The 19,830-nt window shown below is 42.6% G+C and overlaps 1 protein-coding gene across 8 annotated transcripts in view; it reads left to right on the top strand.

The window, feature by feature from the left end:
- Positions 1–19,830, top strand: part of LOC105568561 (thyrotroph embryonic factor) — a 73,787-nt gene extending 53,957 nt beyond the window's left edge. For 3 of the 8 annotated variants that reach the window (XM_012024338.1, XM_012024335.1, XM_012024337.1), the window contains 5 exons: positions 12,373–12,518; positions 13,838–14,075; positions 14,630–14,733; positions 14,909–15,046; positions 16,395–19,830. In XM_012024338.1, the coding sequence (XP_011879728.1) occupies positions 12,373–12,518; positions 13,838–14,075; positions 14,630–14,733; positions 14,909–15,046; positions 16,395–16,481 (713 nt within the window). In that variant the 3' untranslated portion in view covers positions 16,482–19,830. Of the gene's footprint in view, positions 1–12,372; positions 12,519–13,837; positions 14,076–14,629; positions 14,734–14,908; positions 15,047–15,720; positions 15,955–16,394 lie in introns of all 8 variants that reach the window. The other 5 variants (XM_012024331.1, XM_012024333.1, XM_012024332.1 and 2 more) reach the window with 4 other exon arrangements.

The raw sequence follows: 19,830 nt of genomic DNA, 5'->3' as shown, positions 1-19,830 counted from the left end.
AAAGGCATTTTTAGGGACTCCGCATTTAGGTTGCCTGTAATTAACTCTCAAGTGTCTAAAACCAACGGCACACGATACTATTTTTCCTACTGGAATGCTTACGAGAGCCAGTAAGGATGCAGGGTCTTCGATCAGGTGACTCGAGGCTAAATCCTGATTGGCTCTCGTAAGCAATCCAGTAGGAAAAATAGTACCGTGTGCCGTTAACGCCTAATGTCTTCACGCTTCATAAGAGGAAAGTATCGATGCACACGTGCGTACGAACGTCTTACTTTGCGCCGCAGCGTCTTACTAATCTCGTATTAACTGCTGACACGCGCGGATTGCGCGAGGTATTTATCTGCGCGTGTATAATTTATCAATGTACGCTCCTGCGTCAATCTCTCTCTCTCTCTCTCTTTCTCTCCTCGGATGAAAATATAATCGAAGATCCTATTTAGCGAAACGCGGTCAAACACGCATTGCCCCGGGTCAGTTTCCGCGCAACTTTCGCCAGTGATGCCCGTGCGCTTCTCGTTACCCAACAATTACCTAATCGTGTCGTACACACAACGTCGATTAAGCGTACAGGCGTAACGTATCGATAATCGAGATGCAGCCCGCCACGAGAAAAAGAGAGGCGAATCGCGCTGCGCCGCTCCACGCGCGCTACACTGTCAAGGACACATTCTGTACCTTTTCCAACCAGTCACCAGGAAACGAAATAGCGCGCTTGTATATCAAGGAGAGAAAATATACCACATTTAATCGGCCGCGCGCCGTTCCCAAGATTGCGAGAAAATGGATATCACAATGAAGGAATCCCGCGCATTTATTCATAGAGCTTGGAAACATGTCCACAGTTAGCTCGTTCATATTGCTGCATCATGACGACATTAATTATACTTGTGTTTCCTTTGCCGTCATTACCATTCGTAGAAGATGCAAATTTATATCGACGACGGTCATAAAATATTATTTGCGTGCGGAAATCAATGTTCCTCCGTATATTCCTGTATAATAATTGCGTAGCCGGCAATAAAAATAGAAGGCGACAAAGAAACGTTATCACATGTCGAGTCGGCAGGTTAAAGGGTGAGGTAAACGGCTCGATTTTCTTAAAAAGACCAACTTCTGAAACCGCGCTCGAAAACTACGTACTGGCACAAAAACGTTGTCTTTCACTTTCGTTCAAGCGCTGAATAGATATCTATGTCGGCGACACTCGCGCAGATTATTATTCTATTGATGTTCTAGAGACGCCCGATCTGAGAAACTAATCGAATAGCATCGGCGTTTTCTTTTCCTGCAAGTGGAACTCGACGATTAACGAGTACGCAACCGGGCATGAATTTACAAGTAAAACTCTGAGCCATCATTTACAATTAAGGGCTTTCAGAAATTTAGATTTGCCATCTAAACTCTCTAGCGGTGAAATGGAATAGAAAAAAAGCACTAGTTTGCAGCCGATGCAAATTATATGGAGGGGCTGAAAAGCGCGCGATGACGAGCGCACGTATTACATCGATTACGTGAAACGTAACGGTTAAGAATTACCTAAAAGAATTACCACACACGAGTGTATTACGCGGACGGCCATGTTCCATGGCCAAGGACGAGCCGCGATTCCGCGTCCCTGAAGGACATGCGCGCCTTTCAAAACCAGTTACTGAACGCGAGATCGCGGAGAGTACAGCCGGATGCGGATTTATCTGTTCGGTGTGTATCGGTATCAATTTTCTAGACGCCGTTCGACGTTGGAAGGAGACGGTGGAGAGAAGGTTACAAATTCACGTTACATCATAGAAAAATATTCTTTCAACTTCCAGCTCTAATTATCTATTGTCTTTTAGCGCAACGAATTGTGCGTATTTACTCGTTTCTAAGGAACGTTCGAGAGACACGTGTAATCCTATCAAGGTATATAAATGCGTTGGCACGCTTCACGCGGAAGACATTCTGGTGAACATTTATTGCTCGTATAATGCATATCTGCGGCGGCTGGCATACAGTTATAAATCGTCCAGATCCTTTTTAAATGTTAACGCCGAACACGGTGCGGCGAACACAGGCGGAAAACTTTCTATAGCGAAATTATCGAACCGGTAATCATCGTAAAATACACCCACGTACTTTCTAATCAAACTACTATTTAAAACACGTTCCGCGCAGAGGAAAATGAAAGGGCGAGCGATCAGAGAACGAGAAAAAGATACCGCTAAAAGTCGCGCGAACAAAGGAATGGAACAAGAGGTCGATTAATGGATTTCTGAAACCGCGAAAGAAATTTTTTGTTTCAAGAAAGATTCTAGCGCCACTTTCTAATCAACGAGCATGTTATTAATAAAATTGTATTCAATAGACAAAACAATGTCGCTACAAAAATTATTTAAATATATTACATGAATTATCGTTTATCTGGTCGAACGCTCGAACCTCCTTAAAACAAATCTTAATGTTAAATGAATGCCGAATGAATATATAATCAGACACGAAACCAAAAGTACTGTAATTCGGTGCGGTAAGCAGTTTAAAGCTTTTAAGTAATGGACAATTTTGACAATAACTGTGGCAATAGCTAATATTTGACTTCCATTAATATTTCCTGCCCGCCGCAAAATGTCCATGTTAACTCAACACATTTACTTCTCGAGCACACGATTGCCTACCGAAAGATTGGGAAGCTACAGGTTGTCGCGATAGCGACAGTAATGCAGACAGGAAGTATTGCCGCGAGCGTGAAGGAAAGGGTGAAAGCTAAACCGGGAGGGGAGAAAACGCAAACAGCCGGCTGTATTTCCGCGGTCTTAACCGATTCGAGGCATTTCCTCCCGCATGACCAATCTTTCTACTTAACTGATTGGGCGACCGAACCATCTCCGCTAATTCATTTAGAGTATCGTCACTTGCGTCATCGTCTGGTCTCAACGCTGCGCCGATTACAACCGGAAATTCGGTCGTTTTCTTTAGAAAAAGTTTTTCTCCTGTCCCTTAAAGACTTTGTATACGTGTGTCGCGTATAGCTTTACAGATTTTTTTAATAATGATGAGACTATGCGCGGAGCACCGCGTTAGACAACGATTGATCCAGAATTCGTAACTAACAAAAGAGTGCACTCGTTCGCAGTTCGACTTACCGGTTCCAGATCGTTACGAACGTCTGCTCTCACGGTGGATGACGTATTGTGATCTAGATCAGTATGTGATATCATTCGCTGTTTCTCACACACTGTTTCGCTTGACAGAGTCACACAGGTAAACCGAGTAAACTCGTTTCTAGCTCAGCTACGACGCGAACACTCGCAACATCTCGATCTTTATGCTTTTAATGAACAAGCTCGTGTATTTGCTCTCAAGACTCAATTCGCACGAGGCGTCTCGATTTCATTTCGAAGTCGTGAAAATGTAATATCTTTGTCGATCAAGTTTACATTAATTTTGGTAGAAAATGTTTTTAAAATAGATGACTCATCAATTATCATAAATATCATCACGCTTTCTGGCACATGTACATACGTGTCAGACAGATGGACTCGTCGTTTGCTCTCATCTATCTTAGAGTGGGTCACCGGGTAACGAGGAAACAAGCGAAAGACCACCGCTGCGTTCTGCGTCGTGCTTGAGGAAGCGGGAAGGCCTCTCTAACGAAAGCGAAAACCTCTTTCACTCTCTTTCGCGTTACGCGGATACCAGCGAGCCTAGTTTCACTCTTTATGAGGCGAGCTTGTCTCTCGCGAGGCATAACTAACCAGGTTAAGAAACGACCGATACTCACTCGAGGATCAATTAGCGAGTGATAATTCGGGGAACGAGTGCTATCAAGTATTATAATACTCGTGCATTGTCGAATTACGTGAAATGTTTTTCAATTTTTTTCTCAATGATTTTGATGAGCGACACGAATGTTATAATTAAATCCAACAATTATATGTGTTTGTAAGATTGATTTAAAAGACATTGCAGAATTGATTTGATTGAAAAGACATTTTTAGAGAGAAAAATACGAATGTACCCGAGACGAAATGTTGTAGTCAAAACTGTATAGTAAGACCTAAGACAGTAAAAGAGGTCGAATTGCAAGTACAAAATTTACTCCTACTTTAAAACTGAGTGTCGGAAATTTCTACTTTTGCCAATTTAGCATTACAGTAGGTCCTTTTAAGTAGGAGCTAAAGAAAATTTTTAGAATTAAAGACTCAAGGGAGGAGTAAAATAATATAATGTCATCAAAATAGATTATCGCTGGTCTATGTAGGTGTATTAGATTAGCTAAGTAGATGTAAATTATTTCATAAAATATATAGTAAATTAATTTTTTCCGTAGCGATGAATCACCGCGTGATTAGCAATACCGGTACAATAAACGCCAGTACGAAGCGAGTTTTACGACCGTTTCATCATTCCGCAACGCAAATCTTCTAAATTATGTTTCTATGCGCGCCTAGGCACATTCGCGCTGCGCTCGACGAGAGAATCCACGCACGCGGATTTAATCCGGATATGCACCAGACGATATGGTGTTCGCACACACGTGCAGTCGGCATCGGTTATGTGCACGCAAGCACGGGATTCCGTAAAACTTCTACAATTTCTGGCATCTATTTACAAATGTTAGCTCGCGTAAACAGTGCCGCTCTAACGCTCCACGAGGAACGCTGTTAATCGGACTTCTCTACTCGTTAATTCCGCACATTATACAAACGCGTCAAATTATCGCAGACTTCGCGTGCGAAACGATCTGGTTTATTACGATCGGCACGTGAGTCCCGTACGAACATCCATATAATTGTGGTGTATTTCTAAGCCTATTGTAATTTGCTAAATTTCACGAAGTCGAGCATCCCGTAGACGACGTGCGCACATGCGCGGCATGCGCGATGAAGATGACGAACACATCTCGACTCGCCGAATGAACTGACACCCGAGAGACTTAAAGGCTTCGTCGGGTTCGGAATTCAAGATCCTAGGACCTCGCGTGCACTTCGCTCGTTATGCGAACTTTATTCATACAACGAGCGATAGGAAACCATTTCTAAGACGTCTAGCCGCACTCGGAGGAGCGGCCAAGGACGACTTCGTGGCTCACTGCGTGTTAGTTCGTTACATGCAATCATAAACAGACAATAATATACTCGAGCTGTACATCCACCGTCCACGATTTTTATTTCCTCTCTCTCCCTCTCTATCTTCCCTTGCGTTCAGTTGTGTTACGGCAAACTAAATCGTAGAGCGTGTAAAAGATCTCGAGGTGTCGACGGCGAGCGACCGAAAGTAAGAGAAAGCAGCAATATAAAATAGCCATTATAGTTTTCATCAACGGGCCTCAAAGTAATTTAATCCGTAAAAATTAAACGTCCGCGGATAAGAAAATTTATGCGCATTCCAACGACGTGAGTGCGCACTATATAGATTATATTGCATATGCACGCGGAATATTTTCCGGGGAAAAATATTTTAAGCGGAATATCGTAATTGTGCGTCACGCTTTAAATTTCTACCGTAACGTTTTATATTATCTCGCTTATGGGCTGCGGAAAATAACGCGGGACGAGACGCCGCGATGAGAAAATGGCATTAGCTTAGAAGTTATTCGCCAATTAACTCGATAATTTCGCGCGTATCGCTTTCACCGCCGATAATATATGTCCTTACGGCGCACCTGTTCACACCTCATAGCCGGCAGACAATTGGACAATTTCACGTCCACGGGGGAATTCGATCAGGCCACGTTTAGCGCAGATCGATAAAAGTTCGTTACGCGGAACGCAATGATTATTTGATCGGTCGAACGTCTCGTTAATGAAATGCACCCTTTCTTTGGCACTAAAGGCGACAGCGGGCGGACCGATCTGACACTTTATCGATCACTGTAATCGGTTTAGTTGTTTGGCCGTTGCGCAACATGCGCATTCACAAATCCACGTGCGAACGCGTATACACGCGGCCTTTAAGCTTTCGCGCGAAACGTGAATTCAAAGGATTCCTTAATACCTATAATGGTTTCGCGCGTGTAATCGCCCGTTGTACTTTCCGCGATGTCGAATATGCGTTATCGCGTATACGTAATATTAAAGATCATTCATTTTTTTTCTATTTTATTCCCACTCATTTCCGAGTGAAATTAACTATCCGACGTCGTGATAACTCGAAATCGTCTCGATGGAAATTTTAAAAGAAAACTGTCAGTCTCTCTCACACACACACGTACACTAGACTTCGGTCGCGCCTAAAAAGTGGCGATAGGAATAATGAGGTCGTGTCGGGACTAGAGATAACGCCGCGTGTGCACACACGCGCACACGCGTTTGCTTGCACACACACGGTGAAAAATCTAAGAAAGCATACTCCTACGCTATAATTCTTGCTTGCATTTTCACAAGGCGCGCTTCTCGAAGCGAGAGATAAGGCCGATAAACGTACGCACCATTGTGCACGGAGCAAAGCGAGGCGGGAGGTTAACTTTCTAGGAAACGTGTTTTGGCTGCTTGGACGATGGCGCGCTTCAACACGAGTGAAGGAACGAGGAAATGCCTTTTCTTAACGCTGTTATATGGGAAACCCCGTGTGGGAAACGTCATCCGTACGCGGCGTAATAATAATACAATACGGCTGCAAACTGTATATAGCGCGCGTGCATCTCGGAGTGATAATAAGTATTAATTACATTATGATACAATTATTCGTCCGGTTGCGAAGGTGCTGTGACGCCTCTCGCCGCGCGTAATTCCTTTCTCATTCCGCGCGCAGTCATCGCGAGCGCCTATAATTAAAGAAGACCGAAGCCAATTAGAGCGTGCTCGAAAAGAGAAAGTGTTTTGGGAAAATAGTACGCGATTGCCACGCTTCCGGCACTCCGCAGGAACCTATTGCACACTAATGCGAGTCTGATGCCGCGGATTAACGTGACTCCGAGGAGCCACCTAAATTTAATAACGCTCGGATTACCGGCCGTGCGAATAATCGCTCTTCGGTGATGCGTGAAAGGTGAGGGAAGAGCCAGGCGGAAGAGCGAGGCGTGAGTTATGCAATGACGTGGTATCGCGACGCGCGTTTTCATCCGTGCAATTTTCATCGCGCGATCGTAACGTACCGGGTTATACCCCGCAATTGCAAGGCACCTCGGCGTCTCTAATAGAATCTAAGTTAACGCCGGTTACGGGCCGTGCAGTCAGAAGGGACGATGGTGGCTTACCGCACGCACAAATCATCGGAGCACTGACAACGGCGCGAGATTTACAGATCGTAAGTCAACTTCTTCCCGTCCGTTCGCGCCGCGTTGCCTCTTGATTTTCCCTTCCCGGTATAGCCAGCCGCAAGAAAACGCTGTTTCACAGTTTGACATTCTGCTCGTTCAACGTCCATCGTGATTATTTCGCGTTGCTCCGATCGGTAATTAAATCACCAGATAGCATCTAAGCGCATAATTTTTTACGTTAAATCTCCGCTCTTCTACGATTTGCTTCTTCCTAAGCGATGGTTTTGTCGAATTCAAAACTATGTAATGATTCTATTCTTTCTTCTCTATTTTATGCGCAGAAAATATTTATACTTCAAAAATTCATCAATGTTGTTTCCAAGTGAAATACTCTGGAAAAAAAAGATGGCAAGTAATCGAATTATTTCGATTGTTCGTAACTCCACTCTGGGAAAAATGTTGACCGTTTCTTTTTGTAGTTAAGCAACTTAACATTTCGGTTAGTGCCTGAAAATTATCTTTGCGTTACTGAATCTCGACAGAACTAATTGAGAGAATTGATTAGCATCACTTAAAAATCTTGGATATAGATAGAATAGCTAAGTGCGATTTTTAGTTACGCGGGGTAAAATTCGTAAAAGATTAGAGTGTTACGAACAATCCAAATAATTCGATTACTAATTGTGGGCCCCAAAATGGGTTGCTGTCTTTTCTTTCCCAGAGTAGCTCCAGGGCATCTCGACAGACTTGAAATCTATGATACATAAGTTCGATTAGCCTAGTCGAATGCATCACAGCTTTACAGTGTTATAAACGAATATTATGGTGATCTCGCAATTTTAAATCACGGAAATAGATCACAACGATCGAGTCGCGGTACTAGCAGCAGCGACGGCTAAACAATCGCATTTGTTTGGAAAAGGTTTCCTGCGGCCTTGGTCGACGGTTATTTCGGACGGCCTATCCCACAAGCTATTGTGTATCGTAGATTCGATTGATCGAGGAAGGTTTATCGACGGCGCACCGTGCGCCTATTGTGACCGGGAAAAATCGCACTTGCGGAATAAGCGACATTTCCAGCTTCGTATACCAGCCGCGACTCAAAGTTTACAACGCCGTCTAAAGCGACAGATCGAAAGCGAGTCCACAACGACGGGCGTAACTTGATTTTCCGAGGCGTTTGAGCACAGCTGCTGTTTATGGGGCAGGTGAAATGAATCGCCCCTCCGGAGATATGCATTTAGATGCCGGTGGGTTACAGTTATTATCGAGAGTTTTGCGAAGAACGGCGGGAGTTATGCCAAAAATGCATTCACGGGGCGCCCTCGCGTGTTCACCTGCCTAGACGTTCGCGTGTCGTCAATTACGTAAATGACTAGCGGTATCGGGGCGGTTACTTTGAAGAAAAAGAATAAGGGCGGAAACTATTTCGGAGTTCGATCGCGAACATTCGGAGCGCTTCTGTATTTTTCTTAATTCTCCGTCGTGAGAAATTGTTGAAGGAAATAACGGAGTTACGAGAAAGGGATAGAATTGAGATTTCCAGTTGCGAACGATGACGTAACGTACACTCGCGATCGCGAGGATCTTTAAATCTGCGTCGACGGATATGAATGTGCGGTACACCGTAGCGATGATGTGTGTGGTTTTGTCACCGAAGTGTAATCTTAAGAGCACGCTGCCAAGGCGACTATCTAAACAACGAGGCGCTGTGCAACGCAGGTTCGTTGCAGAGGGTTTATTGTTTTCAGTGTTTAAGCAGCGTTTAAGTCTCGATGATTTATTAGCCGATCTATCATTTTCGCGAATTACCGAGAGAGTGGTAGAGTTCTTTCTCAATGTCACGTACGAACGACCGCCACACACCTTCAAGAGTCGCGCGGCTCATTAAGACCGTACAATTTCTATCATTTTATTTCGATGCGTCGCATCGATTAAGATACCGGTAAGTAGACATTCCGTGCCTGTGTTGGCGCATTAAAAATATTTCGCAGTCGCTCTTAGAGCATAAATAATGGTTCCGCCATAGCGCCGTTAAAAAGTGGGACACGCACCTGCGATACGCGTGTATCTATGTCCACCGTAATTAACTTTGTTATCTTCACGACTTTTATCTATTGGCGCAATTAACAAAATGCAACTGCAAAACTAGTCCATACTGCATATTTGCGTGAATGAACCTACCCTAGTCAACGCAATTTTTACAAGCCGCTTACAGCTTAGTGTTTTTAGCAATTATCATTTACAACATCAAGAATTATTTGACGCCAATACACGACTAACAATAATTAAGTTTACAATCGGCCATAACTGGCAACGTTCTTTTTTTAATTTTTGCGAAAATTTATTGCGAAAAATTAAATTAAATTTAATCAGCCAGGGTTTGAACCTGAACTTCTCTACTCTCTAGGCGGGCGTCTCACCAATTCGACCACTGAGGCATGTAAAATTTTCGGTGTTAAAAAAGACACGTTGCCAGTTATGGTCGATTGAAAGCTTAATTATTGATTATCATTTACATCTACAGTAATCAGCCAATTGTTTGCTACGCATTTATTGTATTTACCGCATCTATAATATATTTTCCGTATCTACTGTACGGAGTTAATGAAGAAATAAATGCAAATTATATTTAAAAAATTGTATGTACTCTTCAATTTGTAGAATAATAACTGTCTTATACAGATAAAAAATCTTATATTCTTCCTAGTTGTGCTAGTAATGTATAGAGCGCCGACAAATTGCTACGATATTTCAATTCTTATAGCTGGACAAGTACAATAATACAGAATTAGAAAAAAGAGAAAGTGATGAATCAAGCCTGAGTAATCAAGTAAGCCTCTCATTAAATATTAATTATCAATAATGAATCGCTCAAATATAACGGACTAATTAAAAAATTGCTCGCATAAAAATGAAATAAATTTGTGAAAAGTATGAATTGTAGAGACTGATTTGCGCCGAGTCCTCGCGTTTCCGGAGTGCAGCAGTGTCTCCGCAGGCCGGCTATTGTAAATAAACGGGGGACAAACGAGGACGCGGCGAGTGCAAGAGAGATAGAGACGCGAGGGTACGGAAATGCAGTTCTCGGTGAATGAATGGATAAAATCAGGAAGATCCCCCGTGTCCCCCGGCCCGATTACATCGAACGAGACACGCTGCTCCCCCGCCCGTTCTCTCGGGTACCGCTGGTAATGCCGCCTCGCAACACGAGATTAGTTCCGCAGAGTTAGCCGGCCGGCCGACGAGCAGCCTTGAACCAAATTACGGGCTGCCGTTGTTTAGTTGTTTAGCCGTCGTACGCTCTGCGGAGAAATCCCGGCCGGGAGCGCCTGAGGCGACGCTACAGGCGCGGTTCGATCGCGATCTCACTTTCCGCTCCTTTGATCGGCGCTACATGGACGCCGATTATTTTTAGCCAACCAATAATCGGCCGAATATCTCCCGCTATGCACGAACGCGTGTTATTAACATTTTTTCGGCCGCGATACGACAGGTTGTTCACGCGCGCCACCTTATCGCTGCCGAAAAGTCTTGTCAGCGATGCTTCGAGAGAGAAAGAAAGAGAGAGAGAGAGAGCCCGATCGCGTATATCCTATCCCGCGGTTTTGCGTAAATGTATATTCAACACACTTGTGCCGAGACAGGACGCGGTATTGTGAGTGTAGCCTTGAATTTACAGGCACGACTGCAACAATAGTTGAATAGAACGCGTTGGTACATCAGAAACCGCAAACCTCGGCAAACCGTTCGCGCGAGAGCGGACTACCAAGCCGATATTCCGTAAACCAAACTGGAAAAAAAAAGTGGAGAGAAGTGACGGAATTAGCATACCGTCGAATAGAGTTACGTTGCCCTTGGTATAAATATTTTACGCGATGTAAAAGATGGCAAGCATCTTTTAAAAGGTAATTCTACGGCGCGCCAATCCGACAGTCTGCGGCCCGAAGCCTAAATTTCACATCGCTTTACGTGTGCATTGTTCATTTCTACGACTGTGTAGTATATTTTCCGTCGGACATGGTTGCCACTCATTATGACCACCAGTCACCGTCACCACTGCTGTTCTCGATCGTTATCATTACAGTCATCATCATCATCAATGTAATTGTCATTATTATCATTACCGTTATTATCTCATCATAATTATCATAATCCTTTTTATTTCCATCCAATATCTTGGTAGCTAACCACGCAGCATGACAAGGCACGTTCTCATAGCCTTGACAGTCGACCCGACACTCCTCAGACTCGATGACTATCGAAGTAGAAACACGAACCTAAAATAACTGAACGATTTTGTCAAATGTTGATAATGCGGACGATCAGAATTATGCAGCGAGTGTGTATGCATACGATAATCCATTCGATAATTCTACGTGATTTTCGTGGCCGTTACATCGATGCAGTTATTAATCATTGATGAATGTTTACAGTACATTAAGCGAACAATATTACACGTATGAATGTAGAGAAGAAGACGAGGAGAAGCGGGACAGAAAAGATGCTCCTGGCCTTAGCCTACTATTTTTGGATGAGCATCCTCAAGGCTACCGACTATCTCTCTCATACTCTTTTTCTCCATTTTGTCCACGCGAGAATTTCTGAGTTAGGAATGACGAAGTGAAACATTTGGTACCGCTAGACTGATACCATAACATTATATAGAAGTAAAAGATTGTAAAAATGCCCGTTAAGTTTTCAGTTCTTTTACACATTTAATGTAAATTTTTTGTGTCGATTTTGGCATGAATTTATTAAAAGAATTGTAGGGAAAATACTGAAGACAGGAAATACTAGAAAACCGGAACATGTGCAAAATTGCAAATCGTCATCGTACAATGAGTACCGCGGTAAAGAACACGTTATATCGTATACCGGAAGTTTTGGGAAAGAAAAGAAGAATTGGGAGAGAAATATCGCACAATACTTTTTGTAAAGGCGAACGAATTGGACTTGTTTGTCAATAGCGTTCTTACAACTTCACGTGTCCGGGATCAGGAAAGATTGTCTTTAACAGGTTGTGAGTTCGGTCGTGAACGGTCGCGATCTGAATGTACAAGTAATCCCGTAAAAAGCAATAGACCAACAGATATTGTACAAAATACTGGCGTTATTCGTAAAAGAAATTAGCCAAGTAAGAATTGTAATTAAAGATTGTGAATACTGTTATTGAGCAAACGCAATTGAATTTGCAGGGAAACAAGGTAAAGATGGGCCAGAGGAGAAGAAGGATGCCGACGGCGAACTTTGGGGCAACGTGGAAGCACAGGCCGCCTTTCTCGGGCCCAACCTCTGGGACAAAACTTTGCCTTACGATGCCGACCTGAAGGTATTAAACCATGTATGTATAAAGGCGGGATACGGTAAGCCTATAATTTGGCTGAGTTTAATCCCAAAATTCCATAAAACAAAGTCGGGAACTAAAACTAATCATGTGCCGTACGTTTTGTCTTTTGACTACTATTATTTATCCGTTGACATAATCTATGCTCTTTGTGTGATTTCCTGTCCATTACTTATCGCGGCAAAAACGTGATTGCCCCCTTGTATCATTTTTTTAAGTCATTTGCAACGGATTTTCTTATTTTTTATAATAGCATCGATTTTGGAAATGTGCTTCGCAAAGCTCACATACATCCCGGAAATTGCTACGTATGCCCGCTACATAATTGAATGAAAAATCAATGTAGCGGACCATTGTAACACTTATTCCGTTATAATTCGCCTTCCTGGGTCGAGAAACCGGGAAGCCGAATATTAAGCCGCTATGCAATCGCGACGATAGCGGTCGCTTTCTCCGTTATGCCTCGGCGGAATCGAGGAAGTTTCGGCTATTCTTTTCTATCTCCATTATTATTTTTAACCAAACTATCTAAATAGCTTATCAAAAAAAAAAGTATATCCTTTTAGATAACTCTCTATAGAATAGCGAAACTTGTCTATCTTCTAAAGAAATCAATTCAATTGTCTATAATATTACATAAAGAATTCGGTATTAATTTATGCGGTTGCTATATATGGGTGTATACGATATAATTAATAATTGAAACGTATCTGTGCGATACGAATAAATTGTATAAATAATGCAATTTTTGGGAAAGATTATAAATCTCTTTCACATAAATCTTTCGCCAACTTTCACCACTTGCGTTCCTTCCATCGCGATACGCCGCTTGAATCTCGATAAAGAAACAAGGCAAAATTACAAACTGCAAAATGAAATAGAGAAGATTTTTCTATGAAAGCCTATTTCTTCATTACATTCAAGAGTTTCGCTTGGAAATGGCTTTATATGCCATTTCAAAATTACGAGGACGGTATGTAGAGAGTGAACAGCTTTTACACTTGTATTATTTTACAGGACTTTAAAGAATTCGTATAACTTGGGCAAAATATTAATTGATTGCGTTTTTAATAGAATTAAAATAAAAAAATATTCTAATTCTAAATAACGCAAAATATTTTTTGATCTCGTTATTAGTCGTATCGATATAAAGTCTACGCGTATTATCTATGGTTATCTATGGTATTATTTATGGTCCTGTTAAAAATATGGATTCTAAATATAGTTTAGTTGGAAATGTAAGATAAACCCTGCTCGAACTTGATAGAGTTCCGAGAAGCCGGCTCGGAAATAACACCTCAGATCTTTGTTAATAGTACGTCGATCTTGATGAGTTTCTTTCCGAAAACGGCATCCCCGTCGACGGTGTCGCTGGTGGTGGACAGGGTGCCATGCAAGGTAGCCAGCTTCATAAAATCAACAACACCGAGGCCGCCGGACATCAGGGACCAGCCGGTCTACACTTGGAACCAGTTACCAAGCGTGAGAGATCACCATCGCCGAGCGAATGCTGCTCGCCGGACACCCTGAACCCACCCTCTCCCGCGGACTCTAGTGAGTAAAGCACAACCTTCTCGCTCTCTCACTTTTATTCCTCGCCACAGCCGTCGTTCGCGATATCGAGATCCTGAGAAGTGTTTCACGCGATTTCATACGAGAGGATACAAATTTCACACCTGTAATATCGCCTATCATTAAATATCAGTGTCGAATATTTTTAGAAGATGAGATACTCGATAACGTACAAGTGTGGAATATTGGTAAATGAAGGAAGATCAAGAGTGCAAGAGCACGTAGAGTAAGAGAGAAATGCAATAGAAAGTCATAAATGGAAAGTTTGACTGAAAGTAAGCGAGCTAAAAACGGAGTGACGAAAGCAAAGTACAAAGAAGCCGCGACTCTGACGTAAATAATAGTAGCTGCATTTTTGCAGCGAGAAACCGGAGAAAAGACGAGAAATATACTATCTCAGAATCTGTATTGCAACAACGTCGAGCTTGTCGAGTACATGACAGCAAACTAGACTAACGTCGACATTTGTCGATTCCCCTTCCGCGCAACAGATTCCCTGGACTCGTCACGAATACAATATGGCTTGTCTCTTGTAGCGCTCTCGATGGCCTCATCGGGGCGAGACTTCGATCCACGTACCCGGGCCTTCTCCGACGAGGAGCTCAAACCCCAACCTATGATCAAGAAATCGCGGAAGCAGGTGAGTCCTCATTTGCATAATTGCATTGTTCGCGTCGTGGCTTCCGACGTCAAATTTGCCAGCTATCGAAATAAACTGAATCCTCGACGAACCACGCGTTTTTCGCGACGTATAAGTGAATACAAGCGTTCTAACGTTCTTACGCTCTTTCTCTCTCTTCCGTTTGCGGCCGCAGTTCGTTCCGGATGACTTGAAAGATGACAAATACTGGGCGCGTCGTAGGAAGAACAACATGGCAGCGAAACGATCGCGAGACGCGCGCCGCATGAAGGAGAACCAGATAGCACTCAGGGCCGGCTTCCTCGAGAAAGAGGTAAGTTTTCTCACGGCTGGAAATTTGAAACCGCTACATAGACTGCATCTACCAGTGCAGTTGCTTCATAAAGTTATCGGAGACGTTTAAGGACATAAGATTGACAACTTGAGAAACGCTAAATAAAATCGGGATTTCGTAGACTTGATCGCATCACTCGATCGAAAACACGACGAAAATAAAATGATCTCTACTGTAACGTATACGTATAAATTTAACATGGATTTAAACTTTTAAATCTAAAATAAATCTGAAGTTAAAATTACCGAACTCCTATAATGTTAAAGAATCATACCAATGATATTGATCACTTATCGATTTTCTCCTTGGGAGACACCGCGAAGAATTGTTCCCGCGGATACTGTTACAAATGAAGAATACTTTCTTCCTCCACTAATTCTAAGACGTAGTCGTAGGAGAAAATTAATAGGAGGGGTTTTTAGTATAAATATCGGTCCATCAAAGGACTCGGCCCAGTCAGATGATAATAATTAGATTGTTAGACTGACTGACAGACTGACTCCCTCATTCTCGCTGTTTCACTTATTAGCCTGTTGATTCGAATTGGTTGATCAATCTGTTTCGACGGTACTAATTTATTATTTAATGAAGTAAGGATTTAGTTTATTGTTTAAAAGGTTTTCATTCGTAAATCCTCTAATTCTCATTCCAAGATCGCTGCCAAAGAGTGTGGCGAACTGATTCCTAATTCTCTACTGATCGCTGCCAAAGAGTGTGGCGAACTGACTCCTAATTTCTTACTGATCGCTGCCGAAGAGTGTGGCGGACAGAATCCTAACTCTGATGCCCAAAACCAAAGGAGGAAGACGTATACAACAAAAACGTTTACGTTATCAGATAAAGAAGACGTTAGAATTCGGGAGAGATCCCATTCCATTACAACTAAAGTACTATAATTTAGAAAATCTGAGTAAAGATTTTGATCAACAAACAAATTATTATTATCTCATTCCGATTAAATTAGAAATTAATTATTCAAATTACAGAATAATTCATGAAACTGATCCTCGTTATTTAATCTACAAAATACGTTATCTTGGCCCGGAAATTAATTAATTCGCACAATTAAGTCTAATCCCCGGTAAAACACTTAAATGTGTTGACCGTAAAACAGACAAGACTATTATTTTGACGTACTGAGATGTGACACTACTGGCTACATAGCAAATTGTTTGCATCAATTTATTGCTTGTTGTTTCGCACAAGTTTTAAGAATTAAAACTTGAAATGCGCTATCCGCTAGAGTTGTCAATTTTTAAATAAATGACTTCGTTCATGCAAAAGCGAAGAGTTCAATCGAATCTTCACTCTCTCGCTTCATTTTCAGAATATGGGTCTGCGGCAGGAGCTGGACCGGTTAAAAAACGAGAATATGTTGCTACGCGACAAACTGAGCAAGTACACGGACGTCTAACACCCCGTCATCGGCCATGCACCAGCTCGAGCGACACGCAAAGAAAGAGAGAGAGATGCGGATACGGGGGTGCATCACAACTCCCTCGCCTATAGTCGCAGCACACACAACAGCCTCCGCCTTCGCGGAGGAAGCGAAGGGGATGCGGAGCGTGTTGACGAATATACCACCAACTCCCGAACCGACTGCCACCGCCCCGACAACCAACTTCCTCAGAAAAATCTCCGAAGAATTCAATTCTCCATCATTCTCTTTCTCTCTTTCTCTCACTCTCAAATAAAATTCTTATTGAGTCCTCGCTCCTTGTCCCGCTCTAGAAAACTCCTCCACTTGTAAATAGTTATATGTATAGTTAGATTATATACACACACATACATACATAGGCGCGTGCGCGTTACACATAAGAAAACACATACACACATTTTAAATAAAAGAAAAAGAATATATATACATACATACATACACGTACACATACACACGCGATACAATGAGTATGCGTTTGAGGAAGGAGCTGCGTTCGTTACACGTAAATAAATCGCGCATGCAGCGCACGACGAGAACACGTCAATTTCGCCAGCATTCGAGTCTTCTAGATTTGCACAGCGAGCCATATTACGATGGGATTGAATTATTACGAGAATAAGCTATGTATAGGACAACGCAAGTTTCTTGAAATCGCACTTGTTCGGCGAAGAAGAGACCGAATCTCGTCGGCGCTGAGCACTGCCACACGTAAAGAGCTGTATCGTTAGGTCGACACGGAGCGGAGGCGAGCGATGGTTGGGCGAACACGACGCTTTTCTGCGCACGGGTTAATTATCCTGGTTCTCCGAGAACGCGTTAATTACTGTAGCGTATCCCACGTGGTGATGGTACACAAGTGATTCTAGTTGTTTTAATCGTAAGATAGTTGACGTACATGTTTCGTTTTCATCGTTTCTTTTCTCTCTCTGTCCCCTTCAATCTACCTACCTATCTCTAACATCCTTTTAGCGAGTAGCGAATCAATCCGGCCACGCGAGGGAGCGCACTTGGAGCGCGCGGAAGGCGTCTATCCCTTTTTCTTCTTTCGCGAAATATCGCCCGCTGGCCCAACGTCGGCGGCTCGGGGGCAATGACGGACCCGGCCCATCCCGAGATATACCATTTGTTGCGTAGCGAACAAATTTTTTGTACAGGATGCCCTCTTGTAAAATATATATATATATATATATTTTAAGACGCATCGTGTCATTCTGACGAGCGACGGTTGTACGAGCGCCGTGTCTTTGACACAGGGGTTTATCAACGCGGAACTTGAGACAAACGAAACGATATGAAACGAACCGTGTCCGACGATCGGCTCGCGCAGCCTCCCAGCAATAGACGGGCGCGCGCGCGCGCATCGTCGGGGTTAATCGTAGGCGTCGTTGTAAAAGTAAAAATGTTACATGTACACGACACGAAGATACGACCATCGTGCTTAAATGTAAGCTAGCTTACACACAGGCTCGCGTGCACTGGCCCATTTCTTTTTAAGTTTTTAGATGTTTATTTTTCCGTCACCGCGAGAGGATCGGTGACGGCGATCGAGAGAGCGAAAGTGGAACCGATGAAGGAGATATGCGCTTTTTATCGAGCAGTTATAAAAATTATAGCTGCTGTAAAGAGAGAATCTATATTGTACAGATCGACGCGAGAGTGAACGACATCTGAATGAGAGCGATTGCCGCTCGTTGTAAAATTTAGTGACAATAATAGTGACCGATGTATCGCGCGTTTCTTCAACAAAGTGGGCGAGTAACGAGAACGCGACGAGCGAGATTTCTAGCCCAATCGGCACGATTGATGATTTTAAAGATAATTACAAACGCCAGGACGAAGCTCGTACTTTCGTTAGAGATTCATGTACCGACGAATACGTAATAGTCTGGTTTTTCCTTTGACCGCACGGGAGAGGCACTCGATGCGCAAACGCGATACACGTTCTGTACATACGATATCATTTTATCAGTCGAGAGGGTAAGAGAATCGATGTAAACTTCAATTCGACTTCGCGTTTGATCGACGGTAAATTCGCTTTAAATGTCGCAGGACAGTGTCATGGACCGCGCGTGGAAACGTACCATTTTATCCTTGCGATAGTCTTTCAATCTTTCGAGCGTGTACGTAACCATTTACGTAACGTGTTAATTCTTTTTCCAAACGCGTTTCTTATATACGAAGTAAAATTAAATACGTAATTGCAATTTCGTCGAAATTACTTTTCGTGGATTTATGTATGTTCGTGCGCAATGATTCGAATGTTCGATGCCTCATGCTTGGAGCGATTTGCCGAAAGTCGCGCACGAAATCGTCCGACTACAGCTGTCACGATTGCCTTGCACATTCTAACAGAAAAATGCGTGAGTGTCGACAAATTTCGCGCGATTTCTACGATTGATTACTAAATCGATAGTTTGCGTCGACAGATTTAGCGAACGCCTTCGCCCGATAGTATCGCAAATCTAATTTTAGTAGTGGCACAAAATTTTACTTTTCGAAAACAAATTATATTGCGAGTTATCTGACAAAATAGCTACTGCATGGCTTGCTGTCCCGACGCAATGGATTAAACGGAAGGAAGTAGCGTGGTACTGCGTACGAGAAAGCGTAATAGCGGAAAACAGAATTTCGCGTTTGATTGTATACGAAGTTTCTCGCGTTATTCCTTAAAGCGTATAACGTAGGCTGCAAGACAATTCTTTCAGTTATCCACAATATCTATTTCAAGTTTACCACGAGCCAATGTCAGCTCGTATATGTTCTGCTTGTCACGCACACTTGTCGTCATTAAGGGCAAATACAAAATTGTATAGAAGGAAAACGATCTCTGCTTTTTTTTTTTTTACTATTTATTCGTGTAACAAATTTCAAATGTGACTGAGTCGCAAAGTTTTTACCAAAATGTCCGCTCGTATTACCGCTAGAAATTGAGAATGGATCTCTTTCCCGATCATTTTTTTCAACGCAATTAATGACGTCGAGTGTGCGATATAACGTGGATCTCGGCACAAGTTATTGGCCTATAAGAAGCGCGTTAGCATGATTGACACACATCGCAATTCGATAAATAAAAATAGTAATAAATAAAAGAGTAGAGAGTTACATAGCGCGAGAGACAGACGCGGCCGCCGGCTTTGCTCCAAATAGAACGGTAAGAAAACGAAACAGAGGACAGACGCCGCGTCTTCGATAAATAATCGTCCGATCCACTTAAATAAAATATGAGAAAAAATATGAGAAAAGTTAGATATGACCACCAACACAAGAGAACCTCTATTGTATCACATTTCGAGAAATATATGTATTTGTTATTGTTTTAATTGAA

The sequence above is a fragment of the Vollenhovia emeryi genome, unplaced genomic scaffold, assembly GCF_000949405.1.
Source record: "Vollenhovia emeryi isolate VEMERY1.0 unplaced genomic scaffold, V.emery_V1.0 DF939128.1, whole genome shotgun sequence".
Lineage (NCBI taxonomy): Eukaryota > Metazoa > Arthropoda > Insecta > Hymenoptera > Formicidae > Vollenhovia > Vollenhovia emeryi.
The sequence above is the reverse complement of the archived record's forward strand: the minus strand, read 5'-3'. Positions and strand labels throughout refer to the sequence as shown.